Source organism: Phodopus roborovskii, unplaced genomic scaffold (genome assembly GCF_943737965.1).
Source record: "Phodopus roborovskii unplaced genomic scaffold, PHOROB, whole genome shotgun sequence".
Classification (NCBI taxonomy): domain Eukaryota; kingdom Metazoa; phylum Chordata; class Mammalia; order Rodentia; family Cricetidae; genus Phodopus; species Phodopus roborovskii.
This window is the reverse complement of record NW_026126571.1, coordinates 26,521,082-26,548,140: the sequence shown is the minus strand read 5'-3', so window position 1 is coordinate 26,548,140 and position 27,059 is coordinate 26,521,082. Positions and strand designations below refer to the sequence as shown.

At 39.4% G+C, this 27,059-nt stretch overlaps 1 protein-coding gene across 2 annotated transcripts in view; it reads left to right on the top strand.

Moving 5' to 3' along the window:
- Ube3c (ubiquitin protein ligase E3C) overlaps positions 1–27,059 on the top strand; it is a 91,936-nt gene that overhangs the window by 25,362 nt on the left and 39,515 nt on the right. The window contains exons 6-15 of one of the 2 annotated variants that reach the window (XM_051203087.1): positions 138–295; positions 2,586–2,739; positions 3,059–3,279; positions 4,159–4,310; positions 6,557–6,744; positions 15,255–15,341; positions 19,236–19,393; positions 19,537–19,763; positions 24,374–24,478; positions 25,903–25,990. In XM_051203087.1, coding sequence (XP_051059044.1) covers positions 138–295; positions 2,586–2,739; positions 3,059–3,279; positions 4,159–4,310; positions 6,557–6,744; positions 15,255–15,341; positions 19,236–19,393; positions 19,537–19,763; positions 24,374–24,478; positions 25,903–25,990 — 1,538 coding nt within the window. Of the gene's footprint in view, positions 1–137; positions 296–2,585; positions 2,740–3,058; positions 3,280–4,158; positions 4,311–6,556; positions 6,745–15,254; positions 15,342–19,235; positions 19,394–19,530; positions 19,764–24,373; positions 24,479–25,902; positions 25,991–27,059 lie in introns of both variants that reach the window. The other variant, XM_051203086.1, reaches the window with a different exon arrangement.

The following is a 27,059-nucleotide window of genomic DNA, read 5'->3' as shown; positions in this document are numbered from 1 at the left end:
ATTGTTGCTTGAGCCCTGCCTGTTTTCTGAGACCCTGGCAGTACTGCAGTGGCTCACATGCTCATCACAGGAACTGGAAGGGTCAGGGAAACTGACAGCCCTGGCTTTCTAGTAAGTGTGTGAATTTGTTTTTATAGGTTACTGCAAAACTGCAGTGATGACAGTTTAAATGTTGCACTTCCAATGCGAATGCTTGAGGTGTTTTCATCTGAGAATACATACTTGCCGGTTTTACAAGATTCTAGCTATGTGGTGTCAGTGATTGAACAAATTTTGCACTACATGGTTCACAATGGTAAGTGGCTGGGCCAAACCTGTGGCGGTGGACATTATTGTGGAGGCATGCATTGGCTTGTGTGCTGCAGAGGGATGGTACTACTATGAATAACACACTGTGATCTTTGCAACAGAAGCTGTGTGTGACTTCTGGGAGAATGACAGCAGCCTCTGAGTCTAGTGTTGCTCCTAGCCTCTGAAAATGCAGAAGCCTTTTCACTGTTTATTCCTTGTTTTGTAAACAAATTTCTCTGGCTAATCATAAAAGGCGCTGGTTTGAGGCTGGATGTGGTGGCTCACACCTTTAATCCTAGCACTTGAGAGGCAGAGGCAGGCAGATTTCTGTGAGTTTGAGGCCAGCCTGGTCTACAAAGAGATCCAGGACAACCAGGATTGTTAAGAGAAACCCTGTCTTCAAACAAAACAAAAAAAAAAAGGGAGCTGGTTGTTGGCTGTTCTTGAAAGTGTTAAGTTAGTGTTAGAGAGTGTAAATAACTTGTTTTATTGAAGTATAAACCTATGTAGATTAATTTTAGCCGATATAGATTAAAACCACAAAAATTAATATCGTACGCATTTTTAATGTTTGTAGAGCTTAGTAAGTATAAACTCTAAACTTGTTTTGTTCAAAATCTCTACAAAATACTGACTTAGTAAAAATTATAGTGAAATTTATAGAGTTTGGTCTTCTAAGAAATAGATTCATGATGGCAATGAACTTGAGTGAACTTATGTACTGTATACATCCAACTCAGGCTAAGCATTTGATGAGAATTTTATTTTTCCTGTTTTCTAAAACTATTAGGAAGATAATCATGAGCTGTGCCTTCTATGAGATGTTTTCTAAAAATAAAAAATGATTGAAAATCTTCCATCAAAATTGTTGCTTCTGTTGTGTTGTGCAGTGGCATGGCTGTTTTTCAGTTGTTTTAATGAATTATTCTGTGGTGTTATTGTATGCATAACCTATCTTTAAGTCACTGAGTCCAGGTTGTGGTCTTTAAGTATGATGTTTCCTCCAAAAGAAACTTGGAAGACTCTACAGACAAGAAGGTAGGACATGGTCAGACTAGCAAGGTGAGACAGACATTCTCTCCATCAGAGCAAACTGCCACCAGCAGCCACTGAGTAGCATGAATGACTTGAGGATAACAACTATTGTAGACTGAAGCATATTAATGTGTCTGACCCATGAATTCATTGTAGCACTAAGGGAGCCCACAACATTAATTACATACTGAGGTATTTGGGAGAGGAATCAGAAGGTCACATTATTGACCTTATTGGGATTATGGGATTATTAGTCAATCATGTTGATTAAATAAAATACCAGACAGTTGGTGACTTGATTACTTAGTAGTTATTTGTGATATTAAGAAGTACTGATTCACTTTTAGCTATGGTAATGGTCCTCTTAAAATATTTAATCTTGCCAATCCATGATGGCTTTCACCTGTAGTCCCAGCATGTGGAGTTAGAGACAGGCAGAACTCTTGAGTTCAAGGCCAGCCTGGTCTACAAATCAAGTTCCAGGCCAGCCAGAGCTGTTACACAAAGAAACCTTGTCTTGAAAAAAAAAAAGTCTTTATCTTTTCATGGTATACTGAAGTAATTGTGTCTTAGATTTGCTTCTGAATGAGGGAGTAACAGTAGGTCAGGACTGACATTGAAAAAGCCATGTTGTAGTAGTGGACACCTTTAGCCCCAGCACTCAGGAGGCAGAGTCAAGCGGAACTCTGTGAGTTTGAGGCCAGCCTGGTCTACAGATTGAGTTCCAGGTCAGGTTCCCAAGCTTCAGGGAAACCCTGTCTCAACCCCCCCCCCCCCCACATACACAAAAAAGAACTGGCCTTGTAGGCATTGTTGATGCTGACTAAGCAGTAAATGTGAGAATCTGTGTGCCTTTCAACTCTTTCCAAAATGAATGTAGCTGGATGCAGTGGCTCACCCAATACCATAGCACTTGGGAGACTATGGAAGGAGGATTGCTGTGAGTTTGGTGCCAGACTGAACTATAGAATGAGACTTTCTCTTCCCATTTCACCCATATAGATTTATAAAGACATTTAAAACTTAGTGATGGCAGTTGAGATAGGTCAGTAAATAAAAGTACTTTCTACCAAAAACTTGATGATCTGAGTTCAGTTCCTGGGTTCATTGAAGTAGAAGAAAAGAATAGGTTCCTTCAAGTTGTCCTCTGAAGCTTCCCAAAATAAATGTATTTAAAAAAAATTTAAAGTACTTCTCCATTGTAGTAAAAACAGACACTTAAATATAAATGTCTTTTCCCCCCATTTTTTTTTTTTTAGGGTATTATAGATCTCTCTACTTGTTGATTAATAGCAAGCTTCCATCAAGTATTGAATATTCTGATTTGTCTCGAGTTCCTATAGCAAAAATTTTGCTGGAGAATGTCCTAAAACCATTGCACTTTACGTACAGCTCTTGTCCTGAAGGTGCAAGGTGGGTGAGTTGAGACTGGGCAGTCTCACGTGTTTTCTTTATTAGTATGTCAGGGTTCGCAGGGAGATGTGCACTTTTCTCTGTCTTGTCTGCACCTGACATAAATTTGTAGTCTAATGACCTGGCTATTTATTCCCTGCTGTTTAGTACCCATCAGGAAGTACAAAATTATCTTAATAGAAAAGAGATAAAGCCAAATTCTACTCTCTACTTTAGAATATAGATTATTTATGTAGAAGGACATTTGGGGAAGTGATTTTAATCTGTGATTTGATGGGTGGGATGTTTTGATTCTCTTTAAATCCCTTTTCCTTTCCAGACATCAAGTTTTCTCAGCCTTCACAGAGGAGTTTCTGGCAGCACCTTTTACTGATCAAATTTTTCATTTCGTCATTCCGGCGTTAGCAGATGCACAAACTGTGTTCCCTTATGAGCCCTTTCTGACTGCATTATTGTTACTAGAGAGTCGAAGTTCAAAACGGAGTAGCGAAGTGCCATGGCTCTTCTATTTTGTTTTAACTGTTGGCGAGAACTATTTGGGTATGAAATGCAAGATGTATTTTTCCTAACTCCTGTATAGATAGCTGAATAGATGAGTCAGTAGAAGACTACAGTGACATTTTAGCATAAATTTCACATTTTGCTAGAAATCTTGAAATTCAGGCTATTTTCCTAGTTTACTTGCCACTACTTTTTTTTTTTTTTTGTGACCAAGATGCAAGATGCTGGCTTTCCCCTCACCTCAACCCTAAACTACTTGAAGAGAGAGTCAGACCTCACAAGTTGAAGGCTTAGTCCTATGAAACTGCCTGTACTTCACATCCTATTGTATAATAACATGGGTTGTTACCTGGGCCTCTGACCAAGTAATAAAAACTGGTATTCTGCAACCCCTTCCTTGAACCCTGATAGTTTACTAGAGTCTGAGAAGCCTGTTGACTATTGTGTTATAACAGTTATAACTGATCATCAAATATTGGCGATAGACTGGTCAAGGTCTGTGGGGAGGTTATGGGGACTGAACACTAACCTGGTATTTTCAGGGGCTCAGAACCTTATTCCAGTTTCATTAGAAACTTATCCTGATCTCCTCTCCTTAGAAGCTGTGATTGGGCTTAAAATTAAAACTCTAGCACTCTACCTGTCTAGGTAGTAGCACACCTTTAGATTATGTAAGTCTTCAATTTCTAGCCACAATGGGTGTGGCCAGAAGGGGCTTGCAGGAGTGACCAGAGACCCTGCTGGTGCTCAGGTTTTAGGTTCCCTGAGACAAAGACCAAATACACTGCATAGTATGTGGTAGTTTGAATTTAATTAAAACACTAAGGCCCGTTCCAAAGTACCTCTCTAGATGAGGAAAGTGATGCCCAAGTATCTGAAGTAACTCTGAGTAACTCATGTGCTGGTTGTCTCTCAAAGGAGCACTCTCTGAGGATGGTCTGCTGATTTATCTACGAGTGCTCCAGACCTTCCTCTCTCAGCTACCTGCTTCACCTACCAGTACAGGCTGCCCTGATTCCACCAGTGACTCTGAGGACGATAATGAGGAAACTGACCAGCCTACCAGCCCTGTAAGCCACCATACTAGAAGTATTCTTTTAGCTTCTCAAGCTACTCAAGTAATCCTCAGCCTTGCATGACCACCATCAGCTCCCTCTGAGAGAGGCTGGGGAAATAAAGTTCTATACAGTCTGTTTCTTCTCTAGGCTTTGTTATAGAAATAAGCTTCTTCCCTGTGAGCAGATGCTGATTTGGGAACAGAATGTATAAACCCCCTGCCTGATTGCATTTTGTTGCTATTTCTATCTTTGGAAAATGTTACTCCACTTTAAGTCATTCCCTCCCCATAGTACATGATGATTTTAGGAGACCTCTTACACAGGTTTATGTTTTGGCTCCTCTTGTCTTTCTCCTATACTTGAGATTATTCTTTCCTTTTTCGGTTGATAACTAATCATCCAATTATAAATATACCAAGAACTACCATTTCTGGGCCAGATCTTTTGTTTTACCCTTCTTTTTTTCCTTATATGTGTATGGGTTGCCTTGCCTGCATGCAGTACTGTCAGAGGTCAGAAGAGGGTGTTACATACTCTGGGGACTAGAGATAAATACTTACATACACTATGTGGGTGCTGGTAATTGAACCCAGGTCCTCTGAAAGAGTAGCCTATGCTCTTAACAACTGAGCCATCTCTCCAGTCTCCCTTTTCAGATTCTTTTAAAGACAGGATCTTGTGTAGCTCTGACTGACCCCATGCTGACCTCCATTTACAGCCATCCTTATACCTCTGCCTCCTAAGTGCTAGGATGATAGGTGGGGACAACCACATACCCTGGTTGTCTCCAAACTCATAGAGATCCCCTTGATTCTGCCTCCCGAGTGCTGGGATTAAAGATATGCACCATAATACACCTGCTAAAGCTGGACTTTAACATTTGTTTTATAGGATTGGAGATTAAACTCATGGCTTTGAGTATGCTAGATAAGTGTTCTGCCTCTTGAACTACATCCCTAGCTCACATGACTCCTTTTTAATTCTTAAGAATTTAAGTATATTTTGTTGGCTCTTAAGAATTACCTGATGAGCTAGGTAGTAATGGCACAGTTACATTCCTAGCAGTGTCCTAGAGTAGGAATACATACACTGTCATTATTTTACAGAAGTGATAACTTAGGACAATTTGTCACTAATCCTGTTGGGCCAGATCTGATATATTTATGTTTACATTTTTACCTTTTCTTTTCCTCTGATCTAATTAAGTAGAACTTAATGTGATTGTAGAGACCTTTCCAAGGTCAAAGTTGATCTATAAGGCAGGTGTCATAGCTCACTATTATAATCATGGGAAGCTGAGGCAGGAGGATCACTATCTAGTGAGTTTGAGGGCAGCATCAACTATGTAGCAAGACCATGTCTCAAACCTACCCTACCAAAAAATGTTCACCCTCAATTCTTTTTGACCTCTAGATTTCAGTACAGTTTTTTTCACTTATGTATAGTAGATTGTAAATTTATATGTATCAAAAACTGCAGTACTAGCATAGCATTCTCAGGGTTCAAGTTTAACAGCTAGAATTTAAGACTTTTACTCAAAAGGGATGTTGAATTTGTTAAATTACTACAGATTGAATGTTCAAGTTTTCAGGTATCTGGCAGTATTGTCATAGATACTCTTAAATACATTTTTTCATACATATATATTAGAAAAAAACATATATCTTTAATTAATACTCTAAATGAGTAAACCACATGGCATAGGTTTTATTCAGTAAATTAAACCTAGAGAAATTAAGCTAACACCTACAGCCATACCACCCTCAACGTATCCAATCTCATCTGATCTCAAAAGCTAAGCAGAGTCAGGCCTGGTTAGTACTTTGATGGGAGAAATTAAGATATTTTGCATATCCTTTGAATTTTTTTGTTGTCTCATAATCTAAAGTAGACATGTCATCAGATAAGAATTTTACTGGGTTTGGTGTCTCAGTACAACTCATATCATTGATATATGGAATGAATTTTTCTTAAGATATGAATGCTAAAATACATGATGAATTGTGGGCAAAATCTGAGCATTCATACTTGGCTGTGCTACTGTGGTGGACAGAGTTGATGGCTGATGGTGACTGTGTTACTACAAGAGTTAGTGGGTATGTTAGGAACGATATTGGGAAGTAATGGGATTTGGTTAATTTTTAGGTAAGGCTTTGTGTTTTCTCTTCAAAAAAAAAATGTAACGTGAAAGTGATTGGTGGGTGGTCAAGTTCCAGTAGCACTTCACTCACTCAGACTTATTTCTCTGTTGTACTTAGGAGGATGGCAGGGTCTCAGCCCCATACATAACTGAAGAGTGTCTGAGAAAGCTGGACACAAAGCAGCAGACTAACACCCTGTTGAACTTGGTGTGGAGGGACTCGGCCAGTGAGGAGGTCTTCACGAGGATGGCTTCCATCTGCCACACACTGATGGTGCAGCACCGGATGATGGTGCCCAAAGTCAGGCAGGTCTCTTGGGGTCGGTGTGCATAGGCCGGGGAGTGTGCCATCTCCCTGGGAATCATGGAGTGTAAACTGTGATTTGTTTGTCTGTTTTCTGATAAAAGAGGAAAAGGGATACTGGACTCGCCAAACCCTTCATTAAAATGAGAGTCTGTTTTCCATTTTGGAACCATTTATTGTTATATATCCTTCCTGGCCCTGAGTGTGGTATAGTAGCAAATTCATTCAGCTAGCTTCGCATGCAGTAGTGTCTTGCATATGAGTGGTTAGACCTCATTATCCATTTGTAAAGTTTGGACTCATAGGTATGTGCCAGTATGCTGAATTTCTTTTTAGGTTTCTTCATGGTGCCTTTTAGTCATGTTACTGTAGTAACATGCAAATTACTGTAGTCAGCATAAATAAATAAATGTAAGCTATGAAAGAAACTTTTAACCAGGAGATGATGGTACACACTTTTAATCCCAGCATTTGGGAGGCAGAGGCAGGGAGATCTCTTAAGTTTGAGGCCAACCTGGTCTACAGAGCCAAGTTCCAGGACAAACAAGGGTACACAGAGAAATTGATTGGGACACATGTCCATGTTGTCTACCAGGAGTCCCCCATATCCCAGAATCTTGTTTCCTTCTTCATCCCAGTAAAAATGGGCTCTTTATTTACTTCTCTGTGCCCCAACATTGAAGTACATAATTATACTCAAATTCTCAGTCACATTAGTGTGGTTAGGGAGCACTACACAGGTGGCAGATTACAATAAGCCCTTCCTCATAGGAACCCCACTGAACACACTATCCTAAGGTTTAAGCTGGATCTATCTTCCTTAGTGAGCCCCATGCATGTTGATTCAACATACTTTGTCAGAACTTCATTCTTCAAGCCATGTTTTTGCCAGATAGATGAGTTATCAAAACCAGAAATAGTTTTATAATATGGTGTAAGGCTCAACTGTGGATCCCCTTTGCTTTTAAGACAGTTTCCAAAATTCTTTGTATTGTTGCTTTACAGGGTCATCTCTTTAAGCCTTATCAGTTAGCTTCCTAACTTTACTTTTGGCTGCAGAATGCTTTTGCCTAAGCACCTTTAATCACTTGATTTCTTTTTTGATCCTGCTCCTGATCTCTGACTGCCTCTCCTTTCTTCCATTCTGCCTTAAGTGGGGCTGGCATATTCTTCATGCTCTTTGATAACTTGGCTCTTCGCTCTCTTGACTGAGCTCAAAAGCTTTGAGTAAAGTTTTGGATGTGTGTAGTAGTCAGTAAGGTTGCCTGCAGTTGTAAAGTGTTTATGAGGCATCCAGGTTAGTTCTGTCTCAGTATAAGCTTGATCTTTTTTTCTTCTAAAAACTAATAGAATGAGCCAACTTAATTATATATTTTGTTTATTAATCACTGAAATTCCAACAACTGTATGCCATGTGTCTTCTAAGCACTGTTAACATGCAGTGGTAATGACTACTCTTTAGCTCTTGGATTACAGGTTCGTGTCTTGTCCTTTTATTATTTAGGGTAAATGATTATACTGGTAACTACAGTTTGTGTTAGCTTGTGTTAGATATTACCTTTTATATAATGTGTGTAGTTTGTAAGTATTTCTGTAATGCTTTAAAGAAAACAGTAAGGTCATAATTGGAGACAAATTTCATTTCTTTGCCTATGATTTTGTTGTCTTTTAACTTATATTGTCAGAATATATCAATAGATTTAGTAAACTATTTAAAATTTGCATTCTACTTCATGAGTTAGGATCATATAAAACTAATAAACTTTTAAACATTTTAACAATTCTATTTTGGATTCTTACCACATTTAAGCTAATGTCGCATAGTTTGTTAGGCACAATAGAAGTAGGACTGTTTTGTTAAGGTTAGCACTACAGTAATGTATTGTGAGTTTTGAAAACTACTAAGTATTCTTTTTTGTTTGTTTGCTTTTCAAAATAGGATTTCTTTGTAGCTTTGGAGGCTGCCCTGGAACTAACTCTGTAGACTAGGCTGGCCTCAAACTCACAGATATTACCTGTCTCTGCCTCCCAAGTGCTGGGATTAAAAGCATGAGCCACCATTGCCAGGCTCTACTAAGTATTCTTTAAATATTTGTGATAATTAATTCTCAAGACATAATTTACTGCTGATGTGGTAGCATACACATATAGTGGTAGCCCTGGAGAGGTAAAGGCAGGAAGATTAAGAATTCAAGACCATTTTGGCTATATGAGACCCTGCTTTCAATATAAAAAGAAGGGGAGAAGACATATGTAAATTTGGAAGAAATGTGCACCAAAGTCATTTTAGAATCCAATCCCTTTTAAAGTTTTTATTTAGTAATGTTAAGGATTAGTAAAGAATAGCAGTATCAGACAGCATCCTGAGTGGTGAACACAGCCTAAAATGTGCTGGGGCTGGATGTGTATTGTATTGTGATTTGTTGTTTGAGATGGTGTTTTTTTTATTGCCTCCGCCTCCCCCCCCCCTTTTTTTTTTTTTAATTATGTGGCCCATGGAAGCCATAAAAGGGTCAGATCCCCTGGAGTTAGTAGTGGTTATTGGCCACCAGTATAGCTTCTAAGATCTGAATTTAGGTCCTCTGCAAATGCTCTTAACCTCTGAGCCATCTTTCCAGCCCTGAGGGTTTTGCTCTCAACACATGCTTGCAGGTTCCCATGTAGCCCAGATTGGCCTGGAACTCACAATAATATTCTTTTTCTCAGCTTCCTAAGTACTGGGAAAGTGTGATTTTAGAGAAGAGTCTGCTCTTATTTAGAAAAAAAAAAAAAAAGGAAAGGAAAGCCAATTAGTTTAGAATGGGAACTGTCTGAACAAACTGGTTGTAGTTTTGGTATTGAGTGGTCAACTTAACACAGCTGTGTATTTAAAGATTTACTTCACCAGGTGCTGGTGGTGTATACCTTTAATCCCAGCTCTTGGAATGGAGGCAGGCGGATCTCTGTGAGTTCCAGGCCAGCCTGGTCTACATACTAAGTTCCTGTACAGCCAGGATTGTTTCACAGAGAAACCCTGTCTCTAAAAAAATATTTTCTTCTATACTTCTAGTTTATCTGTGAAGGTTTTCAGTAGCTTATTCATCATCAACTATGTTTTAAATTTTTTTTTATTCTCTGAGGCCATTTGGATTTATCTTTAATCTTGCATATCTCAGAAGTGAATTGTTACACATCTTATTTTAATACTTCCTTGCCAAGAAGTGATACTGTCAGCAACAAAATGCAGAGTGTGGCATTTCTGTGCGTATGCTGGAAGGAATGCAGATGTCTTGCTATGTTTCTAAAACCTGTGAGGCTATCCACAGATCTCAAGCGGCCAGGTGATGGGAGATGCCATTATGTATATATGTTTCTCATACTGGTTAATAATAAAGCACTGTTGGCCAATAGGAAAGGAAGATAGGAGGGACTAGGAGACAAGGAGGAAATAGGAAGTAGGAAGGAGGAGTCAAGATGGAGAGTCTGGAGAGCTGGATGCCAGCCGCCTCCCCGGTAAGAGAAGGCCATGTGAAAATACATAGATCAGCAGAAATGGGTTACTACTTAAGATAGAGCTAGCCAATAAGAAACTAGTACGTGGCCAACAGTATAATATCAAATACAGAGTCTCTGTGCATTATTTGGGGCTGGCGCGGCAGCAGGACAAGACCAGCGGCGACGGGCGGAAAAACCCATACTCCTTACAGCCAGGGATGTCTTGGGTTCGACCCATGTCTTGGTTTGACCCATGTCTTCACTGTGTTCATCTTTGGCTTCATATGCTTCAGAAGCATATGCCCCAGAATCTCTTCCCTAATGAACTTACAGGGTTATTACGGTGAATAAAGTATGAGTGCTTTTAATCTATCTCAGTACATGGAAAGAATAAGTCATTTCTTTACCTCTTGGAAATAGAGCCCCAAACTAAATTACCTTTAGTAGTTTAATTAAAAGGTCTAATAAATTTTTTTATTATTGCCCATTGAATAAATACAAGTATTTCAAAATTAGCCTTAAATATAACTTGAAGTATGTAGTCATTAAGATGGTGTTTCAGTTCTGGGTGTGGTGGCCCACACCTTTAAGGCTATCTCTCTGCGTTTGAGGCCAGCCAGAGTTACACAAAGAAACCCTGTCTTGAAAAACCAAGAAGAAAAAAAGTTTCAGAAACATGTTAATCTTAGTAGAATTTCCATAAGATGTTATTTAGGAATAACATCTAGTATAAAGTATACCCAAGGGGTATATAATAGTACAGGATTATTAGCTATGATTATTTCTGAGTGAATACAGTGAAATACTGCTTCATCCTTTTTTCTGTTTTGACTTTTTGTTGTTATTTTCAGATTAAAGCTCAGAAGAAACATGCATTTTGAAAGCATATAAAATCACTATACTTTTTAATATTTAATTTTTTGATTGACAAGAACTAAAACAAGCAAATATGGCCTATTAGGATGTTTTCATGTAGAAAATTTGTGGGGTTTTTTTTTGTTTGTTTGTTTGTTTTGTTTTGCTTTGCTTATTTATTTATTTATTTGGGGGAAAGTGACATCTGTGTACCATGGAGCTTGTGGAAGTCAAAAGACAGAAAACCTTGGCAAACAGTCAGATCTCTCCTTCCACCATGTGGTTTAAACTCATGTTGTCAGGCTTGGTTGGCAAGTTCTTTGACCTGCTGAAACTTTGTCTTTTTTGTATTTAGTGTAGATTTTTTTTGAAGTAGGTTTTTGTTTGTTTGTTTTTTGTGGATAATAATGCCAGGAGACATATGCTTAAAGGCTTAATTGATCTCGTGGGGTTTTTCAAATTTTTTTTTTTTTTTTTTTTTTTTTGAGACAATTTCTCATTATGTAGCTCTGGCTAGTCTAGAACTCTGTAGACCAAGCTGCCCTCAAACTTACAGAGACCCACTTGTTTCTGCATCTCAAATTCTGGATTAAAGGCATGCCCTGCTGTGCCTGGCAACATATATTTTTAATATTTTTCATTGCTTCCACATGATTCTTTAAAAGTTCCTAGTGTAATTTTGAGTCTCACCCAGTTGTGTTTCAATGTGGAGTTTCAATTTTGATACCACTTCATCATGAACCTTTTACAGGCATTTTTATAGGTTTATAATACTCTTGAGATGGGTAAGAGTTCCCTTTCTCATACGAGCAGATTGTGAAGGGCAGTTGTGCAAAATAATCATTTTTTAAAGATTTATTTATGTACTAGATATATACATATATACATATACATATGCGGGGGGGGGTTGTGGGTGGGTGGGTGGTCATCTGTTAATTATGATTTAATAAAGCTTGCTTAAGGGTTCAGGTTGCAAAACCAGCTATAAGCTATAGAGGTCAGGCAGTGGTGCCATACAACTTTAATCCCAGGATTCAGGAGACAAAAGCAGATGGATCTCTCAGAGTTCAAGGCCACCCTGATCTACACAAGACTGAATCACTTTAAAATAGAATTAGAGGTCACACCTTTAATCCCAACCCCAGAGAGGTATATAAAGTGTCTCAGGTTGCATTCTGAGATTTAGTCTCCAGCCATGTTGAGGAGAGGCAGCAATCTGAGCTTGGAAGAGAGCTTGTGGAGGCAGGATCAACCCTTTCAAGCTGAGGTAGAGGTTAGAGCTGGTAACTGGCTGCTTTCCTTTTGTGATCTTCAGCTTGAAGCTTGAACCTCCCCAATATCTGTCACTGTTTTTTTTATTTTTCATGATACACATGGATGTTTTATCTACATGTGCATTCCCATACCAGAAGAGGACATCAGAATCCATGGGACTACAGTTATAGATGATTGTGATTCACCATGTGGGTGCTGGGAATTGAACCCAGGTCCTCTGGAAGAACAGCTGGTGCTCTTAATTGCTGAGTCATCCCTCCAGCCCACAAAATAATCTTAATAGAGCCGGATTTTATGATTGCTCTGTGTGATTCTCAGGCAGCTGATGTGGGAGATCATGAGTTCTTAATCCCAGGCTAGACTATTGTTAACCTGCATCAAAACAAACAAATTAAGATTGTATGTTTCTGAAACTTTCCCTTGATTTCACTTTATTATCTCATATAATCCAGGCTGGCCACAAACATGGTGTGTAAATTAGGCTGGCCTCAAACTGAAGAGATTCAACTGCCTCTGCATCCCAGATTGTACTATTGAGTTTTTAAATGAAATTGTATTTTTGACTGTATGTGTGTGTGTGTGTGTGTGTTGTATATGTAGAGTACATATACCACAGTAGAGTGTGGATACCAGAAGACAATTCTGTGGAGAAACTTTTTTTCTCCCTTCTCTTTATAATAAAATTATAGAGAGTGGGCTTAGGTTGCCAGACTTGCACAACAAGCACATTTAGCCACTGAGCCATCTAGCCAGCTCTGGTGTCGGGTGTTTTGTTTGTTTGTTTGTTTTTAGCTAGGTTCTTACTTTGTAGCCTAGTCTGATCTAAAACTTGCTCTGTAAACCAGGTTAGCCTTGAAGTCAGGGAGAACTGCTTGCCTTTGCCTCCCAAATACTGGAATTAAATGCTTGTGCTACCACAACTGACCCCAGTTTCACTGGTTCTTTTTCTTTTCTTTGTTTTTGTTTTTGTATTTACATCCTGATTGCAGTTTCCCTTCCTTCCTCTCCTCCCATAGATATTAATCTGCCATCGTATATCAAATTGCAGTGAGACTAGGCACCTCCTCACCTATTAGGGCTGGGCAAGGCAACTGGGTAGGAGGAAAGGGTCCCAAAAGCAGGCAACAGTGGCAGTCCCAGCTCCTACTATTAGAAGTCCCGCAAGAAAATCAAGCTACATAACTAACATATATGCAGAGGGCCTAGGTCAGGCTCATGTAGGCTCCCTGGTTGTCAGTTCAAACTCTTGAGACTCTGCTATGAGCCTAGGTTAGTTGATTCTGCCCTTGATATTTCTTAATGATTATTCCCTTAAAACCCCCCCTCCATCAATTCTGTGTGAATGCCTGTATGGATAATGTATGTGCACCACATACATATATGACCGATGCCTGAGGACAGAAGAAAGTATTGGATCTCCTGGAACTGGAATTACAGGTGGCTGTGAGCTGCCATGTGGTTGCTGGGAATTGAACATTAGTCCTCTGCAAGAACAGCCAAATGCTCTTAATTGCTGAGATAGCTCTCCTGCCCCTCTTAGGGCCAGTCCTTATTCAGAGAACTCACAGAAATCTGCCTGCCTCTGTCTCCTGAGTGCTGTGATTAAAGATGTGCGCCACCACCCCCAGGCTTCCTCTTGGGCTTTTAAATTAACAATCTTCTTGCACAATTTAGTCAATTGAATATAATCAATTAAAACATCTTTCCATACTGTAAGTTGTGGTACACACTACCTAGTGTTTTTAATCACCTTCACTGCTGTTTCCTTGAGAAGAACAAGAGGCATCTGAAAAAGTCTGTGGGCCAGTGGTTTGGTTCTGAGACATTCCAGGCAGAATTAGCTCTGGGCATGCTCTGCCACAAGCTGACTTATATGCCAGTTATATGGATTCTCTGCCCCTTGTTTTGCATGTTATGCTTATGAGGTTGCTGTGTTGGAATTTAAGATATATAGCCTTTTCTTGTGGTGGCACTGACTTTAATTTTTATCTCATGGACATTCCTAATGTATCTATTTCATTGTGAAAATTGTTCAGTTGTGTTTACTTAACCAATTGTTGTTTTCCCACTTTATTTTAAAATGTGTCTAGTAAATCATATCCTGTTTTATAAATATGTTTTTTCATCATTATTAGCCTGTGTTTTTTGTTGGTTTCATCTCACATACAGGGGTTTGATTTTTTTTTTTTTTTAGATTTAAATTTTATCTTATTTCTGAGGCAAGGTCTCATATAACCTAGCCTGGTCTTGAACACAAAACTGGCCTTAAACATTTGGTTTTCCTTCTTCTGTTTCCTAACTGCTGGGATAAAAGTGTTTGCCACTGTACTGTAGTGAGATAGTCCTTCTGTGGCACTGACCATGCCCATTGGGGGGTGGAGCGATGGGCGGAGGTGACCTGAGGAAGGAGGTCGGAGGGGGCCAGGAAGGCGCTCTCTCTTTCTGGCGTGACTCGGACAGGAGAGGATCGGGTTGAATTTCCTGGTGTTCATCTGTCTAGGTTGTAAGTTATTTCTCCCTGAATAAACATCTATTCGGCCTATTTGTTTATCCTGATCCTTATTTACCGCAATAACTGTACTAAGCAAATTTAAATTAATATTATTATATTTTAGTAAGCCATATTGTGGAGAGAATAGCCTAAACTTAAGTGAAAGCAGCCATGAATCCTCGGGGCTGTCAAATCTCAGGGCAGTAACAACAGATGAGAGCCAGGCCTTCTTGCAGCTGGGTCACATGGCTTTTTTCAGTTTCTTTACCAAGGGGCCTGTGTCAGATGTGATCTTTTGTGGTATTAATGTGAGTGTTCTAAAGTGTGACTGTCTTCACTGTATAGTTGTATAGCTTTGTTTTGTAAGTTATGATTTGAGTGAATAGTTTCTTATTCTTTTTTTCTGTTTCTCTTCAGGCTTCTCTACAGTTTAGCCTTTAACGCCAGATTTTTGAGGCACCTTTGGTTTCTCATCTCTTCGATGACAACACAGATGATCACAGGGTATGTGCTAAAACAGGCTTACAGATTGAGCCTAAGGGCATGGGAAGTAGTAGCTTAGGAAAGTATTGTAAGGACATTTTTAATTACTGCTTCCACTTGTTCTGTCATGTTAGAAAATTGTATTTTGAATGGCCTCAGTTTCTCTCTCTCTCACACACACACACATACACACAAACACAGAGAGAGAGAGAGAGAGAGAGAGAAATTAGTGCCTAATTATACAATTAACTTATTTGTAAACTTTATTAAAATATAGTTCTATCTGAAGGGAAATTTGTTTTTAAAATCTCAGACATTGGGGTTTTTCTCTTTGAAAACTTTATTTCATTTTATATGTGTGGGTGTTTTATCTGCATGTATATCTGTGTAATACATTATGTGGATGGTGCCTGTGGAAATCAGAAGAGGGTGTCGAATCCCCTAAAACTGGATTGGTGATTGGGAGCTGCCATGTGGGTGCTAGGAATCAAACCCCAGTCCTCTGGAATTGTAGCTGTTGAACCATCTCTTCAATTCCTGTCCTGCTCCATTCCTCCATCTATATATGATAAAGAAAAAAAACTAACAGGTCTCACTGTGCAACTAGCTTGGCTTGGAACTTATAGTCCTGCCTCAGCTTCTGAAGTACTAGGAATATGGGCGTGCACTGTCATATCTAGAAAACCTCTACATAGTGGCAGGGAAATTCCTTTCATGTATAGCATTACTCTGAATTACTTGGATGCTTTTCATTGAATCTTAATGATCCTTACACGAATAAGAGTTTTTCTCAGACTACTGTGGTTGGTGATACTCATGAAGGCCAAGTGGTTTATCTGGAATTGGTAGAGATTAGAGACACCTAGATTAGATTCATACTTAGAAAATTTAAAATAAAAGACTTGGGTGCATTTTAATCCTTCTGACATGACCTTGACTTTCATGAACAACAGTTTACTTAGGGCAAGAGGAGATTGGAGATCATTAGGACAGGAAATTACTATTGACCTATAAGTATCCCAGCTTAGCAACAGAGATACTGCTATGGTCTGCCTGATAATTGCCTGTTTGTTTATGACATTTGTCTTTTGGTGAGGAAATGGAGTCATGATGTGTGAAAGAAAAAATGATAATGTTAATTATGTTAAATTATTAATACTATTTTACAATGGATAAAGTTATATAGGTTTTTAAAAGCAATTTTAAAGGCAGTTAAGAATTTGGAGTTTCTTGTTACTTGTTTACTTTATTAAATAAATTCCAGGAACATAAACAATGTATTAGTATATTCCTACTTAACATCTCATCATACTACTTTTGGGAATAAAATCCAAAATGAAACATCTGATTTTTCTGAAAATGACAGTGAATTTAATTTGAGAGTAGTTTTACAGCAAGTCTAGCTCAGCAGGGAGACCTGAGTCAGACCTGGGAGACTGCCTCTTTGTCTATCAGGTACCTAAGAGGTTCCATACTCAGCTGAGATGCAACCTGTCCCTCACCCCAACAAGTCTAGGAGTGGGAGTGGGCTGATGTTTTTCAAGGTTGGGTGTTTTGTTTTTTCCAGACAGGATTTCTCTATGTAGCCCTGGCTATCCTGGAACTCTGTAGATCAGGCTTGTGTGGAATACATAGAGATCCACCTGCCTGGGATTAAAGGCATGAGTCACCACCACTCAGCAAAAGGCTTGTTTTATTCAAGTATGTACTTTCCAGTATACTTTCCCATTGACATGAGACAGTGTAGTTTCTTCTGACTTAACTGAAGCTGAAGCAACCAACAGCCAGCAAAACAGGCAACTCTACCAAAGGCTACTCTTCTTGTGGTCACTTCACTGTCCACAGCCCCCCCCCCCCCCAACCCCAGGGCATCCTTAGACAGGAGCCCATTCATCCAGAGAAGCTGAGAACTCTAAAATGGGTGGAGGGAGTAGTTTCCATGGACAGGTGCAAATCCTTATTCTGAGGGTAAATACTGATGGCAGGGATTCATCTGAAGTCTTTAATCCAACCAGCTTTTGATGTCCTACCTGGCACATTAATTTATAGACTTTTTATTTGCTTCCATATCTCTTGAGATTGATCTGATTTTAGAAGGATGTTTGAGTCTGTGTTTAGAACAAATGGTAAGAATGGCCTATGTTCATTTGTCCCTAGCCTCAGAGTCCACTGGTGCACTGGTGACTCTCTTCCAAGTTCCATTTTTTATCATTCAAGTAAGAATGACTTACTTCTTTTGCTTACCTCATGGAATTAAGGAGAGAAGGAATAAGTTAATGTTGTTTAAGTCTTGGTTGTCTGCCTGAGTGATCCTGCAATGGTTTATGGTAATATAAGGACCAGGATACACAATGGGAGGGATTCTTCAGTGCTGGCTCAGCACTGCTTAAATGTAGGAAATACTGGCCACTCAGCAACGGCTAGGCCTTGTTCCCTTAAATATTATATGTTCCTCGGTTTTATGTGTTTTTTGTGGTTCTACATTGATGGGCTAGTAAGTGAAGGATACTGGCTATTATCTTTACTAATATCAACAAAATATATAGCAGTGAACTAATAACTTTTGTGTGTGTCGGGGAAAATTTCGTGGGTGGCCTTGTGGCACAGTTAGGACTCTCTCAGGAAGTGGAGGCTAGGTCCTATTCTCATGGGGCTGGGCAGGTGAAGAAACCACTGTTGTGCATGCTTAACTCAGCCCTCAGCTTTCCTGACTTTAGTAGTGAAGTAGGACAGTATGTCTGTCTGCATGGGTACAGTTCCCAAGGAGGCTGGAAGAGGGCATCACATCCTCTGTGACTAGAAATAACAGATTGTTGTGAGCTGCATAGAGTTCCTGTTCTCATTTTAGACCCTTCCCTGAAAGTAATACCATGCATATTTAGATTTCTATCTTCATCTTCCTCACTCACCAAGACATATACCCCTACACCACACCCCCTGGAAAGAACTAGAAGGCTTCTACTCTGCCATCTGCATAGTGGTGTTGGCTTCTTGGTCTTCACTTCTGCTCCTGTCTCCAAAATGTAACTTATGGGAGCTGGGTATGGTGGCGCACACCTTTGATCCCAGCATTCAGGAGGCAGAGGCAGGTGGCTCTCAGTGAGTTTGAGGCCAGCCTGGTCTACAGAGTGAGTTCTATCATACAGAGAACCCCTGTCTGGAAAAACAAACAAAAAGAACTTTTGTGGAAAATCCCTACAGAGGCAAGAGGGTATAATATATACCCATGAAGTTACACACAGGTCTCCATTGCAAAAGGGACATGATGCTTCCCTTGTTTTAAAAGAACTAGCCATGTGTTCCATATGGCAGACTTCCATGAGAAAGAAACAGATCACAGCTGTGGTAGGTAGTAGAGACACAAAGTTTTCTGTACACCCATCCATGTGGCAGTCAAAGGAGCTACTTACAAACATGAAGAGGAGAACAGGAAAAACAAGGCCTGGAGAGGAGTGGAAGCTGCAATTCCTAAAGGTTCTAATTTAGCTTCAATGTAGAACAGTTATAACCCTTCCTGAAAGTAGGGAGCTAGAAAAAATGTTCTGTGCTGTGACAAAACTTGGTCTTTGTTAAATGGAATTCTAGAGAGAAGGAATAGTTTTCCATGTAAGAACCCAATCTTCATCTAAAACTCTCCAGGACTTTGACTTGGGACAAGTCTGCTCTTAGTAGCTGCCTCTTCCTTTGTGTGGCAGGAACAGGGACCCTTCAATCTGATTGAGCTGGTGGAGTCTCTTGTCTTCTCTGGTGGCAGCTACTAACTTGTGTCGTCTCAGGGAGGGACCTTTCCTTCCTTTAAGTAGTTTCATTGTTGATGTAATTTATTTTCACTGAATATATTTATATGGTATCTTAATTCCTAAGCTAAAACTCAACTTAAAATGGTCATTTTGTTTCTCCTTTCCCCTACTTTAGGTCTATGGTGCCATTGCTTCAGGTTATATCAAGGGGTTCACCTATGTCTTTTGAAGATTCTAGTCGAATCATCCCGCTCTTTTACCTCTTCAGTTCCTTGTTCAGCCATTCGCTGATTTCCATACATGACAATGAATTTTTTGGTGATCCCATAGAAGGTGAGAATTTTGAAAAATGGTTTTGCTGCTGGTATCATGGCCTGTCAGTTTGAAAGAGGTTCTTTTTATTATTTATTTAAACTTGCTGTATATATTGATTTAAAAGAAAAAATTGGTGGAAAATTGGATTGTTTCAGTTGTAGGTCAGAGACAATCATCCATGATGCCTTTCACTCTGGAGGAACTAATCCTGCTGTCTCGATGCCTTCGGGATGCCTGCTTGGGGATCATAAAGCTAGCATATCCGGAAACAAAGCCAGAAGTTCGGGAAGAGTATGTCACTGCATTTCAGAGTATTGGGGTCACCACCAATTCTGAGATGCAGCAGTGCATACAGATGGAGCAGAAGCGATGGGTTCAGTTGTTCAAGGTATGTGGCATGTGGGAGAATGAGTCTAGCACAGACTTGTTTCTTCTTAGTTCCTTTCGGAAGAATAGCAATGTGGAGGTTGATGTGAGGCATAATTTTAATATACAAAACTTTTAAGGAAAAGCCACATCTTTATTTTATATCTGCTTCATTTTTAAGACTTTGCTATTGGGCTGGTGAAGTAGCTCAGTAGGTAAAGGCTCTTTCTGCCAAACCTAGAGACCTGAGCTGAGTCAGGAATCACACACATTAAAAAGAAAGCTGACTCCCAAACATTGGCTTCTACCTTTCACATAAGTACTACAGCACAAGGTGAAAAGTAAAAACTTTGCTTTCACAGTTAATACATGTGTAAAATGTCTTAAGACTTCCTTTGACAGGCTGAAGTAGAAATAAAAAAAAAAATTAAGTGTTTCCATTTTTATTTTTCACTAAAAGAAAGTATTTTTGAATCTTTTTAAAAATGGAATCATAAAGGTAGTCATAGTTTTCAATGCATGCTATATATGAATTACTCTAGAATGTGTTCATTTCTAACCATGGAGAAAAAGAAGTTATGGGGTACTGTGGCTGGCATGTTGGCAAAAGACCACTACTGACTTGGAATGGAAAAAAAGAGCAGGAAAAAGGTACTTGACTCTGACCCCCATGCAATTTCTGCTGCAAACACATCTAGTCAGCTAAAATTGCTCGTTAAAGGAGTGAGAGCAAAAGAAATGCATCTTCCAAATTGAATGCTAGATTTACAGGCCGTTTAGTACCAGCGACCTCTCGCACACTAATGTTCCATGAGAGTCATCAGCTGTCCCTTCAGGTCTTTTATCACCGCTTTTGTCAAGCTATCTATTTAATTGAAAGAAGTTAATTGAATGAAAATGATCAACTAAGCTTGTATTAATATTGCTAATGGAACTTTCTTCTTGGCCATGTTTGGAGAAAGATGTCAAGCTAGACTTTAGGAAAGACCCATTAATGCTTGCACTTAACCTGATGGGCTAATTAAGGACTGCTTATTCATCCTACAAGTCCATGAGAGACTCTCTGCAACCCATTCTGCCTGATTTTACAACACATTTCACTTAGAAGCATAAGCATTAGCAGCAGTGAAAGTAACTGATAATGTTTTGATTGCGTGAATACAGGGCTAATGCATCATTGAATTCATAATTTGTGCAGATTGATGTAATACATGTTTGCACAATTTATTTTAATCGCCCCTTTGTACATTTATAAGTAAACTATAAAAGTTGCTTGCTGAGCCCTTCCTTGAAGGAGACTATTTTGTACCTTTTCTAGGTTACAAATAAGCTATCTCGCCTACTTCAGAGTTGGAATGCTTGTGGGAGCGTTTGTGGATTTGGGCCATATGGGTAGCATGTGTGTTTTCTTGTCTATGTGTAATTAAGCTCTGGGATCTTTGTAGTAACACTTCCCTTCTGTGGGACACCAGGTTTTGTATACACTGGAAGATAACTTCACTGTGTTATAGTTCCTACTGGGTGTTTTAAAAATTCATACCTTATCTTTGGGGCTTAGGGATGTCTGGATTTAATAATGATCCATAAAATATTTTTCACCCTGATCCTATTTTGTTTTACTTAAATATTTTTTTTTTAAATTTTTTTTTGTGGAGCCAAGTGTAGTGATCCATGCTAGTAATCCCAGCTCTCAGGTTGCTGAGGCAGAATGATTACAAGCATGTAGCCAGCCTGGGCTGTATTGAGTTAAAAGGTGAATTAATCAAGACCCTGTCTCAAACATTTTCCTCTCAATTTTAGGTCACTGGTCACTCTGTGTGTACTTTGAGCTAACCTCATGAAGAAAAAGGAAATCCTACTTGATATGTCTTTGTATCTGGCTATCACATTTAGTAGGCCATATCAAAGGCAGTGTGTCAGGGAGGCAGGCACATCTATGTGTGTTGCCACATAGAGAGCCGAGAGTGCTGTAGTAGATGATTCTTGCTCTTTTGATGTGTGTGTGTGTGTGTGTGTGTGTGTGTGTGTGTGTGTGTGTGTGTGTGTGTAAGTGAAAGAAAGAGATTGAACCCAGGGCTTGTACATGCTAGGTAAGCATTCTACCACTGAGCTACACACAAAATCTTAATAGTTTGCTTTCTTTTTGATATGGGCTTGGTTTAGGTTTGAAATTGTATTTTAACAAAGACCTTTGGCCTTCAACAGAATTGTTTAAAGTACATATCCCCAACCTGTTTTATACCACTTGCTACGAGTTGATTCCTAGAAATTATACAAACTAGTATGATCCATGAGTGATTAGCTGCTATTAGCTTTTCTTAGAGAAGAAAATGACCTTTATTATCAAATAACAGAAACAATAGGGCAATATCATTTTTGTCCTAAAAGCAAGCATTGCCTATCTGCTCATATGGTAGTGACTCTGTGTGGGAGATGTTAAATGCTGTCACTGTACAGAGCCAGCCATGTTCTCCTGAAAGTACCACAATAAAATGCCAACACCATTTATGTGTATTACAGTACCAAATTAAAGTTGAAATATTTGTGATAAAGCCAAAGGAGGTGAAAGCATTTACCATTGATTTCTGGCTTTCTGTTGACTGACAATTGCAAGCATTGAGACTGGGCTTTGTCCTTCAGTGCAACCATTTTCATTTTTCAGTCAGAGATGATCCTTTTGAATTAATTTGTGTGAGAGGCTCTGTTGGCTGGTCATAGAACTTAGAATTTAAGTGCTTAGAGTCATCTTTACTTGTCACTGTAGGAATTGAGGTTGGTTCCTAAGTTCTGGGTCACATCATTAAAACAGATCATGCATTTATCAACTTTATAAACTTCTTTTTTTAAGTGTAATTTATAGCTATAATCACTTTAACCCTGTGAATAGGCGGTAAATCCTGCTTGATATGTCTTTGTATCTGGCTATCACATTTAATGGGCCTTATCAAAGGCAGTGTGTCAGGGAGGCAGGCACATCTATGTGTGTTGCTACATAGAGAGCCACAAATGCTGTGGTAGATGGTTCTTGCTCTCTCAATTGTTGGTTTGTATTTTCCATTTGAAAGAAAAAAGTATGCAGGTGAACCTGATGTATCTTAGCACTCGGGAGAGAAGGCTGGCTTGCTCACGGAACATAGAAAAACAAAGCTGAAACTTGGCTATTAGCTTCCTTTCTGCTGACTAGCCCTCAAACTGTACACCCAGTCAAAAGCCCATGTTTAAGGAAGTCTTATGCCATAGTGGAGAAGCTAATGATGTTCTTTGCTAACTGAACATGGTGTACCTACCATGTTACTGTCTAAATATATGCCTTTAGGATAGTGCTGCTGTCAGCTTTGGTCAGAAAAAGCTTCTCTTTGCAAAGATTCATAACTAGACAAATTACTGAGAATAAACAACCCATAAGTGGGGCATCCATATCTGCCTTAAGGTTTCTATTGCTGTGAGGAGACACTATAACCATGGCACCTACCTGTTATAAAGGAAATCATTTAATTGGGAGCTGGCTTACAGTTCAGAGGTTTAATCAGTCCATTATCATCACAGTGGGAAGCATGGTAGCATGCAAGCCAACTTAGTGCTAGAGAGGCAGGTGAGAGTTATACATCCAGATCTGAAGGCAGCAGGAAAAGAGTGACACACTTCCTACAATAAGGCTACACCTCCTAATAGTGCCACAGAAAGAATGCAAGAATTAGAGGAAATGAATAGGTGGGGAATACTGACTTCCAGGCATGATATGGCTGTTGCACTCTTGAACTCAGAAGCAAAGGCAGGTGGATCTCTGTAAGTTCAAGGCCAGCCTGGTCTACAGTTTGAGTTCCAGGGCAGCTAGTGTTGTTACAGAGAGAAACACTGTCTGGGGAGTGGGGAGGAAGGGGGGTGAAGGGAAATTCTAACTAAGAGATGACACATGATTTAATCCCAGCACTCAGGAGGCAAAGGCAGGTGAATCTCTGTGAGTTTGAGGCCAGCCTGGTCTACAGAGTTGAGTTCCAGGATAGCCAGGGCTACACAGAGAAACCCTGTCTCAAAAACAATAGCAACAAAATTCTAGCCAAGAATTCCAAACAAGATGTGGTGCATGTCTGTAATCATTGGCACTTGGGAATTAGAAGCAGGAGGATTTGGAATTCAAGAGGATGGATACTGAACTGTAAGAGACCTTTTTTGCAATTTTACACACTTCATACTTTGGGGGGGAGGGGTATTTGAATATGTGTGATGGGTGTAGGTACTCCTAGAGACCAGAAGAGTATCTAGATCCCCTGGAACTAGAATTACAAGGGTTTGTGAGCCACCTGATATTAGTGCTATGAACTGAACTTGGATCCTTTACAAGAGAAGGAAGTCATTCTTAATAATCGAGCCATCTCTCCAGTCCTCTGGCCTCATTTTTAAAGACCACATTATATGTGCATTTGTGTTGCTTTTCTGTTTCTGTTGGCAGACAACTGGTTTATTCCTCTAGTGTGTTTTGTCCCTGAAGAAGGCTTTTTGTAAGTTAGGAAAGTCCACATCCATTTTATCAGGTTGAAAGTCAGTGTCTTCTGGCATCTGGTTGGTGATGCTGCCTGCTCTGTGAGCTGTTAGTCATTGAATTGTTTGTGTGACATTATTCTTCCTTTTTAGGTTATCACCAACCTAGTGAAAATGCTGAAGTCTAGAGATACGAGGAGAAATTTCTGTCCTCCAAACCACTGGCTGTCAGAACAAGAGGATATCAAAGCAGATAAAGTTAGTGGAAAAAAAATCTCCCTAATAGTTTTCATTAAAGATGGTTTCTCAGCTTTTGTATTTCTGGGAGAGTAAGTCTTTCAAAATTGTTTAACTCTTCACTTAACTTTTGAGTATGTATCAATGTTGTTTGGAATGGTCAATGGGCAAGATATGTAGCAACAGCATTGGCCTAGACAACATCCTGATGGGTTTTTTGTTTTGTTTTGTTTTGTTTTCCCTCAGGTTAGATTGAAGCCTAGCAATTATCTATTAGAGTTGAAAACAATTTCACTTTTAGTAATATTACCAGTAAAAGTATTTTCATTAGTTAAAAGAGATAGGCTTTATCCTAGATTGTCTGAGGGTGCAGACACAATAGAATATGGCTAAGATTCAAACCTAAAGCAGGCCAAATTTTCCAGACAGAGAAAGTCTCCATTGTCAAATTTTAGAATCTTTGATAGTAGAGAAATATAAGGGAAACAGGGATCCAGGTGCAGCAGAAACCAACACAGGAGTGTGGCAGGACGGTGGAGGTGTGACTGGGTCTTTGGGGGAAAAGCCATCTTCAAATTGAGCCCGAGGCAGAGTGTGTCAGAGTGAACAGCTACAGGATCAGGTACTTTCCCCACCAACATAAAAGGTCTTTAGCACCTTGGTAGTTCTAAGTTTGAGGTGTGGTGACTGTCAAAGTAGAGGCTGCTGGTTGTGAGGGAAGATGAAGGAAACTCCACAAATTCTCAATGGCACTAGAGAAAAAGACCTTCATCCATTAATTTTATAAAGTGTAAAGGGACCATGTCATTATTTTGAAGACTGTTCTGAAAAGAGAGAAGTAGTAAACATTTGACCTGCCTCTCTAAGACTATTTAGATAGCATTGATGCCTTCCTGTTGTATGTCTTCTAGATAGCGGGTGTCCTATCTTGTGGGCTCAGGGAAGAATGTAACATGCCACCACACTTATTGGGCCTGCTGCTCTAAAGCCTCTTCAGGTACCTCTGTAAATAGTGAGTATGATCCAGACTATAAGCAGAAACTTATATCTTCATTAAAAAAAAAAAACTAAGGGATGAAAAAGAACATATAGAATAAAGCAAAACTTATGAGAAAATACCCTCTGCTTATCTTACTTGAGTACTAATTCAACCAAATTAGAAAAGAAAAGAAAAAAAAAAACTTTAGAGGAAGAAGGTAAGTTTAATAGATTTTTTTAAAAAGTTGTGATATGCTTTGTTTTGTAATTATTATAATCATTTACTTTGCACAGACACTCACCATTTCGCTTTAAAGTATTCAAGACTAGACTATGAGGACATAAGAGGTACCCTGCACTGGACAGGGATAGACAGCCAGCTCCTTAAGGAATTTTAGGCCATGCATCTATCTGTTCAGATGCCACCAAGGGTAGAAGAAAATGCTGACAGCTCTTGGTTTCCACAGGTAACCCAGCTCTATGTACCTGCATCTAGACATGTGTGGCGGTTCCGGAGGATGGGCAGGATTGGTCCTCTGCAGTCCACCCTGGAGGGTAAGTTCTCCTTAATTGGAACTTCTTTTCACAAGGGCAAAATACTCTGCAACATTCCCCCTTTCTACTATTAGCTCTTGTGATTTTTGCTGAATACCATACAGCATTTTCATTGTTCCAATAAAAATCAGGTTGTGTACCCTGGTAAATAGATACAAAATGATTGTTATCTCACCTTTTCTGAAAGGTAGAACTGCAGGCCAAGCATCATGAGGCAGTAGGGTTCTGTGGATCATAACTGTTTCTTTTGATAACTCCACAGAATTTCATTGAGTAGTTACACCATAAAGAAGATAATTGGTTATTTTGTCAGTCTTTGGATGTTATTAATGTAGCTGCTATTATTATCAGAATACAGGTATTTGTGTGAATATAAATACTGAAAGAATCTTAAGTCACTGCAAACAAGTGCTGTAAGGCATATGGTTTTTCCTCCCGCCGCCTGGTCTTGTCCCGCCACCGCGCCAGCCCCAAATAATGCACAGAGACTCTATATTAGATACAATTCTGTTGGCCCGTTGCTTGTTTCTTATCGGCTAGCTCTGTCTTAAGTATTAACCCATTTCTGTTAATCTAATATTTTCACGTGGTCTTCTTACCGGGGAAAGGGGCCAGCATCTCATCTCCCCAGTCTCTCCATCTTGACTCCTCCTTACTACTTCCTCTTTCCTCCTCATCTCCTAGTCCCGCCTACCTAACTTTCCTATTGACCAACAGTGCTTTATTCATTAACCAGTATGAGAAACATATACAGAATGACATCTCCCATCAAAGTGCTTAATTATTTAAAAAAAAAAAAAAAAACTGCATAACTGGGGCTAAAGAGATTGTTTAGTGGTTAAGAGCACTGACTGCTCTTCCAGAAGACCTGAGTTTAAATCCAAGCACCCATGTGGCAGCTCAAAACTGTTTGTTTATAATTCCAAGATCTGACGCCCTCACATAAACATACATGCAGGCAAAACACAAATGCACATAAAATTAATACATTAAAAAAAAAAAGTACAGAACTGTTTTCTGAAGTAGGTATATGACCTTGCATTCAGACCATCGATGTATGATTTATGCA